Genomic DNA, 20,270 nt, shown 5'->3' with positions numbered 1-20,270 from the left:
CCTTTCAGTGTGATTGTCTTAACTTGCTCACACTCATCATATTATGCAAAGTGGAAACTTCAACAATATGGTGCTCCACCCCAACAATATGGTATACCATGCTGTGTAGATTCATTTGGGGCAGAAAAAAAATTAACCAGATTGTATCAATAATCATGAAGATTTATAGTCATACCTTAAACATGCAGAGTGTTTGCTGCTCAAGGGAAACTCCCATCTGCAGGAAGGTGGAGCCTTCATCCTGTGAAAAGGAGGAAAGTGAGACTGCTGTCACATGAAAACCTTATACCTTCAATAAGGCTAATGTGACACCTTTATTGATTGTTGGAGTTGTTTTTACTTGTCTCCATCCACAGGGACGTTAAAAAACATGGTCACTACAAAACATTGCCATGTTGTCAGAACATAATCGGGGGTCTCGCTAAACGGGATTTTAAGCATGCTGGAAGAAACCAACCCCCCCTGTTGCACAGCAGTCTCTGAGCTCAATATGCTATACTGTTACCCATGTTATTGTGCATGTTGAGAAAGATCACTTTCATGAAATCCAGAAAGAAAACAGTCTTCTTTTCACAAATCCACAAACATGCATTGTGGAAATTTCACCATAAGTTTCCAATGGGTTCAACTGACTCAAGGGCCAAGAAACATTATCTTCACCTATAATAAATAACTATCTGAACTTTTTCCTAGGTCTGCAGGATATTAAGGAGGAATCTGGTGGGTTGGCCATTGGATATGTTTCCTCTAGAAGCGCATCAGCTAAAATAAATTCAGATGAATACAAGCAAGACGTACCAGAATATACCATAGCTCACATCACTTGTTAGCCGCTCCTCATTTCACCATTACCTCTATCTACCTCTACCATAACATATATATATACCTCTAACATTACCTCTTTCTACCGCTACCATTACCTCTAAGATTGCCTCTATCTACCTCTAAAATTACCTCCATCTACTTCTAACATTATCTCAAGCTACCTCTAACATTACCTCCATCTACCTCTAACATTACCTCTAACATTACCTCTATCTACCTCTACCATTACCTCTGTAAAATCCAAGATGGCCGCCGTGAGGCTTGCCCTAGTTCCTGCTCTGCTGCTGTCTTGCACTTTTGTCTATGGTTTATCTCAGAGAAGCATCATGTCAGTGGAAATACAACAGTGAGGAGTTGCTGTACATCAAGAGGACTAAATTTGGCAATTTGGGACTATCTGCCAACATTCCAGAGGATATACAGGTTGTAAACAACACTGGATCGCCACCCTGGGGAAATACACCTAGCACAGGGAGACGGAGAACAGGGGTGCTCTCCAGGTTCGGGAGACGGCCCTATTGGCCCTCACTACCAGCACTGATCTTATCCAACGTGCGATCCCTGAAAAATAAAATAGATTAACTTTTGTCATTAACACAAACCGACAGAGGCTACTCAGCCTTCTGCTTTACCGAGACATGGCTGGATCAACTGTCCGTGATCAGGGGCGGATCTACAGGGTGGCAAGGGGTGGCAGCTGCCACCTCTGGGACACAGTCTTGCCACCCCTTTGCCACCCCAGGAAAAAATCTCTAGATCCACCACTGTCCGTGATCAAGCGGTAACCATCCCAGGCTTCACTGTCTTCAGAGCCGACAGGTCAGTCAAACTATCTCCCAAATCAAAAAGGTGGGGGTATTTGTCTCATGGTCAATCAGCGCCGGTGTAACAACACAACAATCCTTTGTCGCTACTGCTCTTATGATCTCGAATTCATCAGTTTGAAATGCAGACCATATTACCTTCCCAGAGAATTCGCTTCACTTGTATTAGTTGCCGTTTACATTCCACCACGAGCTAATGCTAACACAGCCATTAGCGAACTCTCGCAACACATTTCCTCTGTTGAAAACTCCCACCCTGACACGTCTGTCATCGTGTTAGGTGATTTCAACCATACGAATCTGTCCCTCGAACTACCGAACTATGAGCAACAAGTCACCTGCCATAGCAGAGAAAACAAAACATTGGATCACTGCTACATCTCAATTTCGAATGCTTACCGTGCATTTTCGAGGACTCCACTGGGGAAGTCCAACCACACTGTGTTACTCCTCATCCCAAAATACAGACAGAAGTTTAAATCCATCAAGAAAACATCCAAATTTGTCAGGTCCTGGTCCATGGATGCCATTGAAATGCTTCGAGGGTGCTTTGAATGCACTAATTGACCTTTCGCAAAGTCCCGCCCCCTTAGTTACTGTTGCTATGCCCGTCAAGCATTTCAGAACTATCCAGGAAGTAGCCGGAAAACACCAAAACATGAAGGAAGAAATCAGCGCATTGTGTGGGTAAAAGTAACAGTAATAATACGTTAGCTGTATTAGCTATCAATAATAGCTAGTAGCAAGCTTAGCCTGGAGCAGACAGGTATTTTTGTTGATTTTGGATGGATTAAGCTGGCCATGGAGTCTGCTATACTGCGAAATCTATTGCCGACATTGCGCTTCTTGCGTTCTGGGTTTCGGGAAGGGAAAGAAAATTACACCCCCTCCAAACTTTTCAGATATCTAGTATCCGATTTGCAGATCCCATAGGCACACCGTTTCAGCATTTTGTTGTGTTTGAAAGCTTGACGGACCGTTGCTAAGGTAGGATTGGACAGGCACCGTTCTGGGGCGGTACTTTGTGAAAGGTCAATATACACTGCTCAAAAAAATAAAGGGAACACATAAGCAATGCAATGTAGCTCCAAGTCAATCACACTTTTGAGATATCAACCTGTCCAGTTACGAAGCAACACTGATTTGTGAATCAATTTCACCTGTTGGTAAATTGTCTAATTTCCACCAGGTGGAAATTAGACAATTTGCAAGACAACCCCTATAAAAGGAATGGATTTGCAGGTGGTGGCCACAGACCATTTGCCTGTCCTCATCTTTTCTGGCCGATCTTTGGTTAGTTTTTCATTTTGCTAGTGCCCTCACCACTAGAGGTGGCATGAGGCAGTATCTGCAACCTACAGAAGTTGCTCAGGTAGTGCAGCTCATCCAGGATGGCACATCAATGCGTGCTGTGGCAAGAAGATTTGATGTGTCTCCCAGCACAGTGTCCAGAGCATGGAGGCGGTACCAGGAGACAGGCCAGTACACCAGGAGACGTGGAGGGGGCCGCAGGAGGACAACAAACCCACAGCAGGACCACTATCTGGTCCTTTGTGCAAGGAGGAACAGGAGGAGCACTGCCGGAGCCCTACAAAACGACCTTCAACAGGCCACTAATGTGCAGGTTTCTGCTCAAACAGTGAGAAACCGAATGCATGAGGATGGTATGAGGGCCCGACATCCACAATTGGGGCCTGTGCTCACAGCCCAACATCGTGCAGCCCGATTGACCTTTGCCAGAGAACATCTTGGTTGGCAGATTCGCCATTGGCGCCATGTGCTCTTCACAGATGAGAGCAGGTTCACACTGAACACATGTGACAGACGTGAGAGAGTCTGGAGACGCTGTGGAGAACGTTCTGCTGCCTGCAACATCCTCCAGCATGACCGGTTTGGCGGTGGGTCAGTGATGGTCTGGGGAGGCATATCCTTGGAGGGCCGCACAGACCTCTACGTGCTAGCCAGAGGTCCCATGACTGCCATTAGGTACCGGGATGAGATCCTCAGACCCATTGTCAGACCATATGCTGGTGCAGTGGGCCCTGGGTTCCTGCTCATGCATGACAATGCTCGTCCTCATGTGGCCAGAGTGTGTCAGCAGTTCCTGTATGTCGAGGGCATTGATGCTATGGACTGGCCTGCACGTTCCCCAGACCTGAATCCAATCGATCACCTCTGGGACATCATGTCTCATACCATCCGCCAACGCGATGTCGCACCACAGACTGTCCAGGAGTTGACCGATGCCCTGATCCAGGTCTGGGAGGAGATCCCTCAGGAGACCATCCGTCGTCTCATCAGGAGCATGCCCAGACGTTGTAGGGAGTGCATACAGGCACGTGGAGGCCACACACACTACTGAGCCTCATTTTGAATCGTCTTGAAGAATTTCCACAGAAGTTGGATCAGCCTATGTTCTCATTTTCCACTTTGATTTTGAGTATGATTCTGAATCCAGACCTTAATGGGCTAATGATTTTGATTTTCATTGATCATTCTTAGGTTATTTTGCTCTAAACACATTCCTCTGTCTAATAAATAAAGATTTTCAGCTGAAATATTTCATTCATCGAGGTCTATATTGTGTTTTTAGGTGTTCCCTTTATTTTTTTGAGCAGTGTATTTAGTGCAGCTTGCGACTCCCTCGATGAACTCACTGACACAGTGACAGCATACATCAAGTTCTGCGAGGAAATGTGCATCCCTACCAAAACAGTGACATCGTATGGAAATTAAAAAAAACCCTGGTTCTCCAAAGAATTACACCTCCTACACAAAGAAAAGAACTGGGCATACAAAAACGGAAACAGGGATCAGTACAGAGCAGCCAAGTGTAAGTTGCGTGCTGCAATAAGAAAAGCAAAGTCCGGCTATTCAACAAAACTCAAACAACAATTCTCTTCCAGTAACTCCAGATCAATGTGGAAAAATCTCAAGGAAATGACAGATTACAAAAAACGCCCCTATTCCCCTCCAGATAATGACCATAACCTCCCAGATAAATTAAATAAGTTTTATGCAAGGTTTGAAAAACCTTTTCCACCAGCCGTCCCCCCTACTCCCACTCCAATGCCACCCTTCTGCATCCAGGAGGATGCGGTGAGAGCAACATTCAAGAAGCTGAACAGTAAGAAAGCAGCGGGGCCAGACGGCATCAGTCCTGCTTTGTTGAGCCACTGTGCAGCACAATTGGCCCCAATATCTTCCACCATATTTAACACCTCTCTAAGCCAATGTACAGTCTCACAGTGCTTCAAACTCTCTACCATCAAAGATCACCTGCCTCAATGACTTCAGACCAGTTGCCCTAACATCTGTGGCCATGAAAGCATTTGAACGCATCATTCTGTCACTCTTGAAATCTTGCATCTCCCCAATGATGGACCCATATCAATTTGCCTATCAAGCCAACCGGTCTGTTGAGGATGCAGTTAGCATAGCCCTGCACCATGCCTGCAACACCTGGAATCAGCAAACACCTAAGCACGCATCCTGTTCATAGACATTAGTTCCGCCTTCAACTCCATCAACCCACTCAAACTCTTTACCATACTCTTGGATATGAACATTGACCCAGCCATATGCCACTGGATTTGGAGCTTCTTGTGGAACAGGCCACAGAGGGTGAAGTTTAATAACCTAACCTCACACCCTCTTACCCTCAGTACAGGTGCTTCTCAGGACTGTGTTCTCTCCCCCTGGCTCTTCTCACTTTACACCACCCATTTTACATCCACAGATAGCTCTGTGAAAATAATAAAATATGCAGACAACTCAACAATTGTAGGCCTCATCTCCAACAATGATGAAACCCAGTACCACACTGCAGTAGACCAAGCTGTCACTTGGTGTGCAAACAACAACCTTCTGCTTAATACAGCCAAAACCCAAGAACTCATTATTGACTTCTGATGCATGCTGAATCCTAAAACACCCATACAAATGAACGGAGACCCCATCACCATCACTGACTCTTTTAAATTCCTTGGAACATACATCAGCAATAACCTGAAGTGGAAAATTAACACAGAACACATCATTGCAAAAGCTCAACAATGACTTTACTTTCTTAGGCAGCTTAAAAAATACCGGATCAAACATCAACTGCTCGTTCTGTTTTACTCAGCCATTATCAAATCCATCATAACATTTTCTATTACAGTATGGTACGGCGGCACGGACAGTCAAACATGGAAAAAAAACACAGCGGATTGTCAACAAGGCATCCAAAATCATAGGCAACTCACTCCCCTCGGTTCAATCTCTACATACTGTAACGTACATGGATAAGTAGACACGTTAGCACTGGGCTAATGGGTCGGACCCTTTAGTCGAGCGGTTAGTGAGGTCTCCCACGGTGCGGGAGATACGGGTTCGCGTCCCGGCTGTGGCAGTTCCTGCGGTTGCCCCCCCCCCCCCGGGGATTCGCTACAATACTAACCGGACTGTAAAGCGAGCAAAGAAGATCATCTTCGACCCCTCACATCTTGCTCATCACCTCTTCCAGCTCCTTCCCTAAGGGAGACGCTACAGGTCACTGTCCACTAAGACTAAACGCTTCACAAACAGTTTTCCCCTAGCCATCAGGACTCTGAATTCCTCCCTATAGTCCCCTCCTCACACACCATTGGCATAAATACCACCATTTGCCTAATTGTTATGCATGGTAGGTTTATTTCTGTTATTGTTTAACTGTATTGTTCGTGATAATATGTCGGGTGTCTGTTGTTGTCCATGTATGATGTATTTATTGTGCTGCAGAGTTTGTGTACCAAAAACAAATTACACTGGCCTTGGTCGTGTGGCTAATTAAACAATCTAATCTAATCTATCTACCTCTACCATTACCTCTATCAATATTATTACTCCTCAGGGAGTGTACCTATATGCGGAGTTCAGTCTGGCTCTATGAACACAGTTAATAAATTATCTTTTTAAATAAGGCCTTAATTACTACAGATGAGGTTTTATGTGATGTTGTCTACTTTACAGTATTGGGGTTTTTTTTGGGGAGGGGGGGGTTTGCCACCGTCATATTTTTGTTTCCCTGTGTAACTTTGTCTCTCTGTTTTTGCAACCAAATTTCCTTTTACCGTCATCCACTGGGGGTTTTTTCTCAAAAAAAATATTCTTTTTTTTTTTCTGGAAAATTTGCTCTGACGAGACAGGTCAAATGTGTGGATAATCTCTCATTTATGTCCAGTATCCAGGGATGTAGCCCGAGAAGATCGTCAGTCCATCCTATTGAAGTGAGCTGAAGTGAGATTAGAAAAAAAAAGCAAGAACCAAGTGGAGAATGAACTCTGCTTGAGCAACGTCATCCCCCTCCCTCAAATGTGTAATTATAATTACTTATAAAAGGTAATAAAGAGTTAATAAGTGCCCTCAATAACAGAACGCCCACACAAGTAGTTTTTTAACACAGGCTGACAGCAGATTTGACATCAGAGGTTTTTATGATCTCTAAAACACTGAAACCAGATGTCGAGTAAGAGTGATTGAAAAGCAGCTGTCAGAGAAGCCCTCGTCCCCTGTAGCAGTGAAGATGCAGACGCAGAGGGACCTGTCGCTGGGAGCTGCCCCAATGAATATTAATCTACACCTTCATAGATGCTCAAATTTCATGACGGCGCAGCGCTCATTCTCCATATCCACCCTGGTGCCTGTGTCTCTGGTGATCCACTCTAAACACGACACCCGACTGCTCCCTTTCTGTCAGCCTCCTCTCTCAACATTTTGGATAAACACGGATGAAGCCAAAGCTAGTTAAGTTTCGAAATTAATTTTACAATATGCATGTGTGTGTACATGCATGCGCATGTGTGTGTGTGTGTGTGTGTGTGTGTGTGTGTGTCTGTATGGACACATGGAGAGGAATTATTGGGGCATACAGAACCTGTGTCCTCCAAGTAACATTCTGGAGCCGTCAAAGTAGGCTACAGGGAGCGGCTGAGTGATGAAATGAAGTAAAGCAATGGAGAATTTTAAAAAAAAGAAAAGATGGGCATGATATAGGCCAAACAGAGTATGAAACACTGAGGGGAAACAGTAAAACAAGAAATGTGCCAAAATGGAGGAATCTTCCTCGATACATCGAATTGAGGGTGTGAGAATGAGGATGAGAGAGAGAGAAAGAGAGTAGATGAGTCACTCGTTTTTACATTACTAGTAAAATGGAGTGACGGATGGGGTGGAACCAGATCTCAGATCCTCCCAGTCTGTTCGAATGACTGTGATCCCCACTTCTTCTCTCCTCTTGCTCTCTCTCTCTCTCTTTCTCTTTCTCTCACAGCTCAGAGGCTTGTCAAAACCCCAGAGACCTGCGTCGCAGAGGAATACCACAGGCCCGGATCAAACCTGCACTTTCTCTGTCTGGCTGACTTTGCCATAGCGGATTTCATCTCATCAGTCTGAAGCTGGAGCCTTGTCTCAGACTCCACCACACCGATGCGCTACACAAAACCACTTGACATGAAATAATTCTGTGTGTGTGTGTGTGTGTTTACAGACCATACCAGCTTCACTGGAAGAATTGCCAATTGTGCTTTATTGGCAGACCCCACCCTGTATAAAGGTAAAATAATCCAGGGGCCTACAAATCAACTCTCTCTCTCTCGCTTTCTCTCTCTCTTCCCTCTGTCCATACTCTCCAGTCTCATTCCCACAACCTTTGTGATGCGGCTGTCACATCCAGACATAATTAGTGGAGGGGTATATGGTAATGTGACAAGGAAGACGGTGGAAGACATGGTTGCCCACACTCGTTCCTCTCCTACCTCCTCCCCCCTCTTCTATGGGGAGGGATCAAACCATAGCCAGGACAGACCTGTGCAGGCTTTCACCTGATTATTCACTCACACTGACGTGTGCACAAAACAGGCACATATGCACGCCCACATAGGGAGACGGGGCGTGACACACATCACATCATGTATGTCACCTGACCGAATATGCAGCCCTCTCCAACCTGCAAGATGCATACATGTGATACCTGCAGCATTAGTTCTCAACCATAGCATTTCGTCATGCAGATGGGTGTAGATAATGCCGTGACGGCGCTGTGTACATGCACACGTCTGCCGCTAGGAACATCCTGAACCAGCTGTTTCAATTTATGACCTCTCTCAGAGGTCAGAGAGGGAGAGGGAGAGAGGGGCATCTAATCTGTATTACATGATGACTCCCTACTGGTCCCATACGGCGGGAGTCTCAGACAAATCTGAAACGACTTTTTGACTTTGCACATAAACAGAAGACCGCTCCTTCTTACTCCTCAGCTTCTATTATATTTCTTTTCTGCCAGTTTGCTCTCGTATGACTGTGCCATGGTCACAGGTAAACAGAGAGCGCAATTTCTTTTTTAAAATGTCTTTTTTTATCATATTCTGTATTTCTTATTTCATGTCTTTTAATGCTTTGAATAGCCTTTGTTGCATGAGATGTGCTATACAAAGAAACGTGCCTTGCCTTTAGACTCTTCATCTTTGCTTTGTCGAAGTTTTGGTGATTTAGGAATCGATACTAATTCTATAGTTGCATTCATTATAAGCTACTTTATGCTTCTGAGAGATTCAGAAGAACACTGAACAGCCATTCATTCATTATCCAAACCGCTTTTCCTGCTCTCAGGGTCACGGGGATGCTGGAGCCTATCCTGGCAGTCACTGGGCAGCAGGTGGGGAGACACCCTGGACAGGCCGCCAGACCATCACAGGGCCAACACACACACACACACACACATTCACACCTAGGGACAATTTAGTATGGCCGATTCACCTGACCTGCATGTCTTTGGACTGTGGGAGGAAACCGAAACACCCGGAGGAAAACTCCACACAGAGGATGACCCCGGGACGACTCCCAAGGTTGGACAACCCCGGGGCTCGAACCCAGGACCTTCTCGCTGTGAGGTGGCTGCGCTAACCACTGAGCCACTGTGCTGCCCAAAATACCTAACATGTAATAGCTAATTAAAATATACACAAACATCTATAAATCAGATGAACATAAATTTGAGGAGCATGCATTTGAACCCTATCAAGACAACGTGGTGTGGCTGTCTGCAATCCTACGGAGGCGGGTTAAATGCAATTCTTCAAATGTTTAATGAACGGGGTAAACTTCCCTGTCTACATGCCTCCAGGATAGCAGATAGTTAAGCCAACTATTAATTCAGGAGTGCCACGCACTAAAAAAGAATTAAACAAGCATAGAACACAATTTCCTTGAATTTGGACTCTCGTCCCGATGCCACTCCGCTGGTCGTCTGACCAGCTACTTTATTGAAATGGGTCACACTGTGAAGGTCTGGAGGGGCTTGTAGTTATTACCATGCTTTCTGGCAGGGATAATTCCCACACCGGAAAAAAAAACATTCCAATGGGAAAACCGAGTAGCGGTACTGGGCTTCTGGTGACCTGGTTATGGGAGTCTGAGTTAAGTTTCTGGACCATGATGTTGAGAAAAGAGAGAGCAAGAGGTGGGAGAAACATATAGAGAGAGAGAGAGAGAGAGAGAGAGAGAGAGAGAGAGAGAGAGAGAGAGAGAGAGAGAGAGAGAGAGAGAGAGAGAGAGAGAGAGAGAGAGAGAGAGAGAGAGAGAGAGAGGGGAGGACAGAGAGAGACAGAGAAAGCGGGTCATTCTGTCCATTGAACCAAACCCAATTATAAACCACAGTGTGATCCATGGTGAGAGAGAAAGAGAGAGAGAGAAAGCAAGAGAGAGGAGTCTGGCTCATTGCATCATACTCATTCAACAGCAGAGCTAACATCTAACACCAGAGTATCCGATATCAAATCAAATCTACTCTCTTACTGATTACTGATATCTTCTTTTGAGTGATGTCATTTGCTTGACTACGACGTACTGAGGCATGTTTTGTTCTCTTTGCGTCAAGAACAGAAGAATAGACACCTAAGTAGGCAATGCATTTGCAGATTGTAATATGAATGTTGCTAATTGTTTCCCATAAGCGCTGTTATTGCTTATTAATTCATTGAAACAACTGTTATCCTATACAAACAAATAAAACAACACATCTCGTCTTTGAATCAGACAGAAACAGTTGTTTCACAATAGGCCTCATGCTAGATTGTTCTCTTACGTTTCTCTCTTATTTCCTTTAAGTTTATTCTTGCGAGAAGCACGTGAGGCAGATCGAAACCTTCACCACCCACATTTGTACCTTACTCTCAAATGCCGCTTGTTTGTAAATTGAACACACATGCGAGTGATAGCTCAGTTTGCATAGTTATCGCCTCAAAAACTTCAAATTTGGGGCATCCGGGTGGCGCGGCGGTCTATTCCGTTGCCTACCAACACGGGGGTCAACGGTTCGAATCCCCGTGTTACCTCCGGCTTGGTTGGGCGCCCCAACAGACAAAATTGGCCGTGTCTGCGGGTGGGATGTGGATATGTGTCCTGGTCGCTGCACTAGCACCTCCTCTGGTTGGTCAGGGTGCCTGTTCGGAGCGAGCGGGAACTGGGGGAGGAATAGCGTGATCCTCCCACGCGCTACGTCCCCCTGGTGAAACTCCCCACTGTCAGGTGAAAAGAAGCAGCTGGCGACTCCACATGTATCAGAGGAGGCATGTGGTAGTCTGCAGCCCTCCCCGGATCGGCAGAAGGGGTGGAGCAGCGACCGGGACAGCTCGGAAGAGTGGGGTAATTGGCCGGATACAATTGGGGAGAAAAAATGGCGGAACCCATCTAGGCCTGTCATATTTATATTCATTTAAGCCTAAATGTATTTCTTACGGCCTCCATATTCCCATTTGGGTAATTTAATCGTGGACTTTCCCTCTTGGAAAGATTTGATAGAGGAGTTTTGCATATGACAGGTCTTAACAATGAACTAATCCAAAATAAGAGAAAATTGTTGAATGCAAGATGTCTTAAATTGTTCCTATCCGCTCTTTAAAGACGTGAAATTATATACTCACAGTCGGTGCCTGGGGCGCAGTGTCATCCACTGATAGGTAATAACAAGCAATACATTTAATTCTATCGCTTTCGTGCAAACAACTATGCCTTTTCTATGAGCTCTTGACAAGCTGAAAACAGTATTTCATCACCAGCATCAGCATCCTCCTCTCATCATCATCACGCTGATACCCTGCAGTGCAACTTTACACAAAAACTTTCACTGTTTTGTTATTGAGGTTGTTTCATTTGCTGTGTGTAGGTGAGGTAGTTGTCTCCTTCTACTCCCTGCATCCCATTTCCCTGTCCCCCCTCTCTCTCTTTTTCATGCTTTCTTTCTGTCCTGTTATTCTTTACTTGATCCTCATGGGGAAGCCTCCCCTCTTCTCTCTCTCTGTCTCTCTCTCTGCCTCCCTCGTTGTCTCTCCTGTTAGTTCCTGCCGTCTCCCTCTCAACCAGTCCCATGACTCGACATCTGGATGCGGCACCCTCCAATGAGCACCCGGCACACAGCGATGAGTCACAGACACACACACACACACAAACACGTTTGCTGCTGACATGAGCATGCACACATACATACAAACACACACACACACCCATATGCCATGCGCACACACATGCACACACGTTTGCTGCTTACACGAGCTTGCATGAATACACATGCACGTGCACATACACACACGTTTGCTGCTTACATAAGCATGCACATATACAATATACAAATGCACACACACACGCACACACACACACACACACACACACACACACACACACACACACACACACACACACACACACACACACACAACCACAAAGAACCTTACATCTCCCAACTTTTTTCTCTTATGTCCACTGGTCCTCTTGAACATCCTTCTATTGATCCATTCTCGTTTGCTTGAGATATATGTGTCATCTGACAAAAGACCCACTTCCTCTCCTCTCGTCGGTCTTTTCATCTTTGTCTCACTCCGTTGTTCGCCACAGACAGATCACTGAGACAGGCCCCATAAATAGGTGGCCCGGGCAGACGCGCTTCCTTTTTAACCCCCCCATCAAAGCCATCAGCAGCATTACCGGCCCACTGATAATCAAGCACAGCTGAGCGCTTTTATCTCCTAATAGAAACACACGAGCGCACACATGTCTTCCTCTGCCCAGTCCACCTGGCCCATTGTGTCAGACACCTCTGACGAGCTTTTTCCCCCTTGTAGATAAAAAGCAGGAGTCCATATGAAAAGACGGAAGAGAAAAATGTCGAGAGAGAGAGAGATGAGAAGCAAGGGGGCTGAATGAGGCCCGAAGAGGAGAGTGCTTTACCTTTTTTTTTTCTTTCTTTCTCTATGGAGTTAATCAGGGTGGTGCAGTGGTTAGCGCGGTCGCCTCACAGCAAGAAGGTCCTGGGTTCGAGCCCCAGGGTAGTCCAACCCGGGTCGTCCTCTGTGTGGAGTTTGCATGTTCTCCCCGTGTCTGCGTGGGTTTCCTCCAGGTGCTCCGGTTTCCTCCCACAGTCCAAAGACACGTAGGTCAGGTGAATCGTCCTTACTAAATTGCCCCTAGGGGCGTGTATGTGTGTGTGGTGGGGGGGCTGTGTGATGGCCTGGCGGCCTGTCCAGGGTGTCTCCCCGCCTGCCGCCCAATGACTGCTGGGATAGGCTCCAGCATCCCCGCGACCCCGAGAGCAGGATAAGCAGTTCGGATAATGGATGGATGGATGGAGTTAATCGGTACTTTGGACGAGTCAGACAAATGTCTGTTCCGCCGGACAGATAGCCTTGTAGCCAAGACCACCCAAGTCCAGACCAAGTCTTTGGAGGTCGTGTCCAAGTAAAGTCCGACGTCGAAGTCATCCGACATGCGAGTCAAGTCCAAGACTTTAAGGTGGCGAGTCCAACTCAACACCAATGGGGACAAAACTTCTGTTAAGGGTGTCCAGGTAGCGTAGCGGTCTATTCCGTTGCCTACCGACATGGGGATCGCCAGTTCGAATCCCCGTGTTACCGCCGGCTTGGTCGGGCATCCCTACAGACACAAATGGCCGTGTCTGCGAGTGGGAAGCCGGATGTGGGTATGTGTCCTGGTCGCTGCACTAGCGCCTCCTCTGGTCGGTCGGGGCACCTGTTCAGTGGGGGCGAGAGACTGGGGGGAATGGCGTGATCCCGCCACGCGCTATGTCCCCCTGGTGAAACTCCTCATCAATGTCAGGTGAAAAGAAGCGGCTGGCGACTCCACATGTATGGGAGGAGGCATGTGGTAGTCTGCAGCCCTCTCCGGATCGGCAGAGGGGGTGGAGCAGCGACCGGGATGGCTCAGGAGAGTGGTGTACTTGGCCGGATACAATTGGGGAGAAAAGGGGGGGGATTTCAATAAAAAGGGGGGTGGAATTTGAGGCGTCCGGGTAGCGTAGCGGTCTATTCCGTTCCCTACCAACACGGGGGATCACCGGTTCGAATCCCCGTGTTACCTCCGGCTTGGTCGGGCGTCCCTACAGACACAATTGGCCATGTCTGCGGTTGGGAAGCCAGATATGGATATTTGTCCTGGTCGCTGCACTAGCGCCTCCTCTGGGAAAAGGGGGGGGGGAAACCTTCTGTAAAACTTACGCCAGAATAGTCTGAGTCCAATCCACATTGTCCGAGACCGAGTCAAGTTCAAGTCACATCTCTAATAATAGCTAACATCTGTATACATCTGTCTGTCTGTATGTGCATGGCTCATTGTCTGTTACTTCTGCCATACAGAGAGGTTAAACAAGGGAGACTGAGGCGACCCTGATCAGATTCACAAAACCCAAACAGGAGATTGCCGAATACTGACAAACTCTACAGCTATTTTGGGATAACTCATAGAAACGTTAACTTCCTGTCAAGGTGATGATGTGGGAGTGGAGTATTCAAAGCACATCTGGTGCAAGGATGAACTCCCACCCCCACCCGTCCTTTCCATTTAAAGGTACAGCAGAGGTTAGTGGAGGAAAAGGGTCGCAAAGGGAGGAGGTGGCGGAGGAGGAAGACGAGGAAGGGGGGGGAAGCAACTGAAAACAGACAGGAAAGGGGAGAGAGTCAACTGTTGGAGTTCGGTGGTTAAATGATAGGTGCTGCAAGGAGGTTGGCCCTCCTAAAGGGTCTAATTAACAGTTTAATAGGATCCCGGAGCGCCGCGAGAGGGCACACCGGGCCTAAGAGAGAGGAGCACGGGCCGCTTTCCTATCAGCCACAACCTTAATGGATTCCATCACAAAAAAGAAAAAGAAAAAACAGGCCTAAAAGTCAAATTAAAATGTTTCAAAGAGAAAGGGTGATTATGGAGGAGATGGTGAAAAGTTTTCAGCCACATTCCTCTGGTCAGTCTACCTGACTAAGAAACTAGGTGTTCAACAAGGTGTTCAGCATGTTTGGTATTGTACTCTTGGTTTACTCTCCTAAAGGAAAGTGTAATAAAGGAGATCCAACTGAGAAGTTAACAGTCTAACACTGCCTTCAGGCTGCTGTCAACCAAACTTCATCTAAAAATCTTTTTTTCCTCTTCTTCTTCTCCCCCCCCCCCTCTCTGTCTCTGTCTCTGTCTCTCTCTCTCTCTCTCTCTCTCTCTCTCTCTTTTCTCTCATCACAATACTGCAAATCAATCACAACCCTGCAGCTAAATCTCCCTCTCTTTAATACCCGTCTGGCTGATGTGGCACCCACAGATACCACTGATTAGCAGGCAACTGTTAAACACGTGCTATGATTTACAAATCCAGCCTGAGGGTTCGATCCCCAACTTACAGTCACCCAGCCACACTCCTCGTGTGGAGGATTCTCATGCATGAATTGGTGTGGGCATATACCAATTTGGCAGTTTATGTGTGTACGTGTGTGCACGTGAGGGTGTGCACACACACGCACGCACGCACGTACATGTGAAAGAGAGAAAGCGGGAGAGGCGGAGAGAGCTCACTCTATAAATAGGGGGTGTTGATGATGGCAGTGAAAGTGAGTAAAGTAAGGAAGGAGGCACGCGGAAAGGGTTGGAGGCGAGAAGAAGGGGAGATGGAGAGGAAGAGAGAGAGAGAGAAGGCAGGAAACACCACACAGTTCAAAAGTGGAGTTAAAGTTGAGCTGAAGGTTTCATTCGATGTCAAAAATCACCTCGTCTCACACCAACTGAGCGGCTCAGCGCCCTCCATCTCCATCCTTCAGCGAGACACATGCTAACTCGTAGCTGGGAAACCGCCCTCAAGTGTATACCGCTGATTGATTGAGGCAAAGGTTGCCTGTAGCACTTCTCCCCCCCTCCGCTAAGTTTCCCTCAGCAGAAAGCTCACTTTCCAAGCAGGGGATTACAGAAGTTGGCGACGGTCAATGGCGGCAGTCATCGACCTTCACCGATGCGTACCCGTCATTCAAATATTTGCAGGTGCCACGCAGCGTTCCAAAGGACGCATCACAACTCTGGCCTACTTAAGTGGTTTTGTGCGGAGGGAGGTGCTGCTGAGAAAAGCGGTATAACTAAGAGAGGACTCTGTGGCGGCCCAGGGCTTTTGGTGTCGGGGTTCAGATTCGATTTGAGATTCTTTATTGATCCCTGTGGGGAAATTACACTCTGCATTTAGCCCATCCTAGCTGTGTAGCTAGGAGCAGTGGGAAGCCTCCGTGCAGCGCCCAGGGACCAACTCCAGTTCCCCTTGCCATGCCTCAGTCAAGGGCACAAACAGGAGTACTAACCCTAACATGCATGACATGCATGTCTTTTTTTGATGGTGGGGGAAATCGGAGCACCCGGAGAAACCCCACTGCAGACACGGGGAGAACATGCAAACTCCACACAAAGGACAACCCCCCATCCCCCAAGGTTGGACAACCCCGGGGTTCGAACCCAGGGCCTTCTTGCTGTGAGGTGACAGCGCTAACCACTGCACCACTGTCCTGCAAGATTAGAGGAGAAGGTTGTAAAAGTGCTTTCATCCATCATGCACGTGAACCTCTGAACACGCTCTTTGTTGCTCTTTTTGCCTGAGTGAATTCACTGCAACGATATGAAACCAGGTGTTGAAATTCAAAATACATTTGTGTCTATTTGTACTTCATGCGGTGTGTCCACTGCTGAGCACCGGTGTGTCTGTAAAATGATGATGACTGTCAGAAAAGCTTGCGTGATCTCTGTCATAATCAGGGTTGGAAGGGGTTGAAAGCAGGACTCACAGCTGGGGTTTTATAGTTTGGACAGTACCTTGTGTGGTATGACCACTGCTGAGCCTCCGCTGATGCCCACAATGGGAAGAGCCGTTTGAGTAGACAGGAAGTCCAAAATCTGAGCCACTTCTGCCACCTGAGAAAAGACCAGAGATTCCCGCATTGTTTAAAGGAAGTGGAAAATACTGCACCAGCCTAAAGTATGCAAGACAGATCGTGTAATGTCAGCTAACTGGTGAATGGGTCATGGAAAAACTTGGTTTCGGCCCATTTCTGCCCACACAATTTGCAAAATGAGAATAAGACTGGGTGAAGTACAAGAGATTAGGTGGGGTCTTTCATAATGGCTGGATGATGCAGCCTTGTATGCCAAATCAGGACCAGAGCTAATAGCTTTCATCATCACTTCCGCATACCAAGAAATTTATAGCTCAACAAATTAAATTAGGTGATGATCCCATTTCACGCATTAGGGTTTTTAATCAACAAACCATGCAAAAAAACAAAAACCAAAACTCCAAGAAGAATCCAAATTAAGTGTTGGACTATATTACATCAGCCCACCTGAAGGAGAACAATTGGACCTTTATTGATTTGCCAGCTTGCTTTACCATGCAGGTCCTAACCAATACTTTACGAGGAGACACCAAGCAAAGCCATGGGGTCATCTTTAGAAACTTTAACATGTGTAGATTTGTCGACTTACCTGCAAATCCATATTAAAATTTACTCTCCTGCTTGACCGTTAGCCCTATCTCATCTGTCCCTTCAACCAAAGCCCAGAAGGGTGGATCGAACTCCATCACTGATATCACAGAAGGTTAAATCACTTCATCTGGACACGATTATTGAGTCACTGATATTGATCCACATACTTACTTCAGGAAAGTCGTAAAAAACCTTCGTCCTCAAGGCCCATTTTTAATCTTTAAAGTGGTCTCTGGTGGGACTTTACTATGAATATGAATTGGCGCCGGCTGTCAGTATTGTACCCGTACATGCTAAAACACCATCACTGCATTACTGCTGATGTCTACTAATTGGGCCTTTTTCCTCTTGCATTTGACATTTCTTCCCCTCTCAAGGCACGATTTGTCTGTGTTGCTGCAGCGTTAATCTGTTCTTCGTTTGATTTTCTGGTTCTCTGCCTTAACACGATCTACGGTGCACTGACACCAAAGGCTCTGGATTTGACATGTACTCTTAGCTATGCTGCGATGACCATATAGTGCTCTACAATGCCGGTTGGTAACACTCACATTCTTCTGCTGAATGCTAACCCACTGTTAAGTCACTGTGGATAAAAGCATCTGTAAAATGGGGCATCCAGGTGGCGTGGCGGTCTATTCTGTTGCCTACCAACACGGGGATCGCCAGTTCGAATCCCTGTGTTACCTCCGGCTCGGTCGGACGTCCTTACAAACACAATTGGCCATGTCTGTGGGTGGGAAGCCAAATGTGGGTATGTGTCCTGGTCACTGCACTACCGCCTCCTCTGGTCGGCCAGGGAAGGGGGGGGGATAGTGTGATCCTCCCACACGCTACGTCCCCCTGGTGAAACTCCTCGCTGTCAGGTGATAAGAAGCAGCTGGCGAAGCTACATGTATCGGAGGAGACATGTGGTAGTCTGAGGCCCTCCCTGGATTAGCAGAGGGGGTGGAGCAGCGACCGGGACAGCTCGGAAGAGTGGGGTAATTGGCCGGATACAATTGGGGAGAAAAGTGGAGTGGGGTGGGGGGGCATCTGCAAAATGAGTAAATGTAAACGTCATTAGCTCGTTTAGTTAGTCCAATATTTCTGGAGCCCTGTGTTTGTCCCGCAACACTGGGATCTCTGTCTCTGCTCTCCTCTCCTCTCTGTCTACCAACTTTCCTTCCGTGTAAAAAACAAATCAGCCAAAGCTACTAGATATGCGTGGTGTGGCTGCGGTCGCTCCTTTTAAGAAAAAGTAAATGAAATAAAAGGAACACCAAATGCATCCTAAGTGTTTGTCTGGAAATATCAGAGGAAAAACGTCTATTTTTAGTTCCTGGTTTTATCGTTTGTCTGTTTGTTTATTTGTTTATTTTTACCTGAGCATCAGCACCAGAGCCCACATCATCCTCAAACACCACACCATGCAGCTTCTCGGTTGCCATGGTGTCGCAGAGGCGCGTGAGAATGTCCCTGGGGTTGGTGTCATTGACCAGCACCGTGACGGGGTGGACCGACACGGGCATGTCGGCGAAGTTCTCCGCGCTGAGGCGACCCCTGACCTCGCTCTGGTAGCTGGAGCCGCTGAACACCACCGCCACGTTGACGGACGGTTGGAGGGCGAGCGGCCGGGCCTGCAGCAGGAGCGGGAAGGAGGAAAGGAGGAAGAGGAGGAGAGGAGGCTGAGGAAGGGGGGGTCGCCATCGCCGGGGAATGTCCATGCTAGCGCCCTGCTGCCTAGAAATGTGGGAGGAGGGGTGGATGGATAGATAGATAGAGAGAGAAGGGGGGAGGGGGAGGGGAGGGCAAGTAAGGGGGAAAGAGCAACAGTCAAACATGCAAATCTGGTTTACTTTTGTGGTATTTTTTACATAATGCCTCATAATCCGTAAATACATGGCCTTCCTTTATTCCACTCCTCTCCATGTCTCTCTCTCTCTCACCCCTCTGTATGACCAGTCCTGTATCATGAACGATACTGCCTGTGCGTGCATGTGTGTGTGTGTGTGTGTGTGTGTGTGTGTGCGCGTGTGTGTGTAATCCTCCATAATCCAGCCTCCAGTGTCATGACTGTAATCACCTCTACATCTCTACACCCCTCTTTCAACCTCACACACACACACACACACACACACACACACACACACACACACACACACACACACACAGTGTTGGTAGAATACCTGAACTGTAACAGCAGATCTTTCCCCTCATCATCAGGATTACATTACATTACATTACATTACTTCATCTTGTCTCCTGTCACATCATGTGACGTCATTAGTCTCTTATCAGAAAGGAAATTGATAGAACACTAATCAGGTGCGGAGCCAACATATATTTTACAAGGTCGGGGCTCGTCGGCATCATTTGTAAATGACCACATATGTTCAGCAGTTGCCTCTGCCAAGTGTCACGTCAACACGTCTGATGTTGCGAGACCCTCCTGCCTTGTCGTGAAGAGCGGATTATCACCGTGATACCGCCATTGTTAAGCACGGACTCCCCATGCGGCCATATGGGTTTTACACGCACACATACACACATACGTGCCGTTGATATGTTGTGTTTAGCGGAACAGTTGGTTGATCTCCGTCTCATATGCGGTCATCAGAGGACCCGTGGTGATTAACAGCCCCTCCAGCCTTTCAATCAAAGACACACCGAGACCAATACGTGCCAGCTCGTCTTGTCTCTTCTTGCATATCAATGGTTCAACGTAATTAGATTTCGAGATCCTACCTCTGAGATAAGTACCCAACAATGAAAACACGCTCGAGCCAGGCAGGAGACATTATAATAAATGCCCCCCACCCCCCTGTTATGTATGCAC

General features: G+C 47.0%; 1 protein-coding gene across 1 annotated transcript in view; it reads right to left on the bottom strand.

The window, feature by feature from the left end:
• LOC130127523 (glutamate receptor ionotropic, NMDA 2C-like) overlaps window positions 1-19,158 on the bottom strand; it is a 69,463-nt gene extending 50,305 nt beyond the window's left edge. Inside the window, exons 1-3 of the mRNA XM_056297189.1 lie at window positions 18,817-19,158; window positions 16,782-16,880; window positions 176-241 (exon numbers count right to left, since the gene is read on the bottom strand). Coding sequence (XP_056153164.1) covers window positions 176-241; window positions 16,782-16,880; window positions 18,817-19,158 — 507 coding nt within the window. The remainder of the gene's footprint in view (window positions 1-175; window positions 242-16,781; window positions 16,881-18,816) is intronic.
• Window positions 19,159-20,270: the final 1,112 nt, after the last annotated feature.

Source organism: Lampris incognitus, chromosome 17 (genome assembly GCF_029633865.1).
Source record: "Lampris incognitus isolate fLamInc1 chromosome 17, fLamInc1.hap2, whole genome shotgun sequence".
NCBI classification, from domain to species: Eukaryota; Metazoa; Chordata; class Actinopteri; order Lampriformes; family Lampridae; genus Lampris; species Lampris incognitus.
The sequence above is the reverse complement of the archived record's forward strand: the minus strand, read 5'-3'. Positions and strand labels throughout refer to the sequence as shown.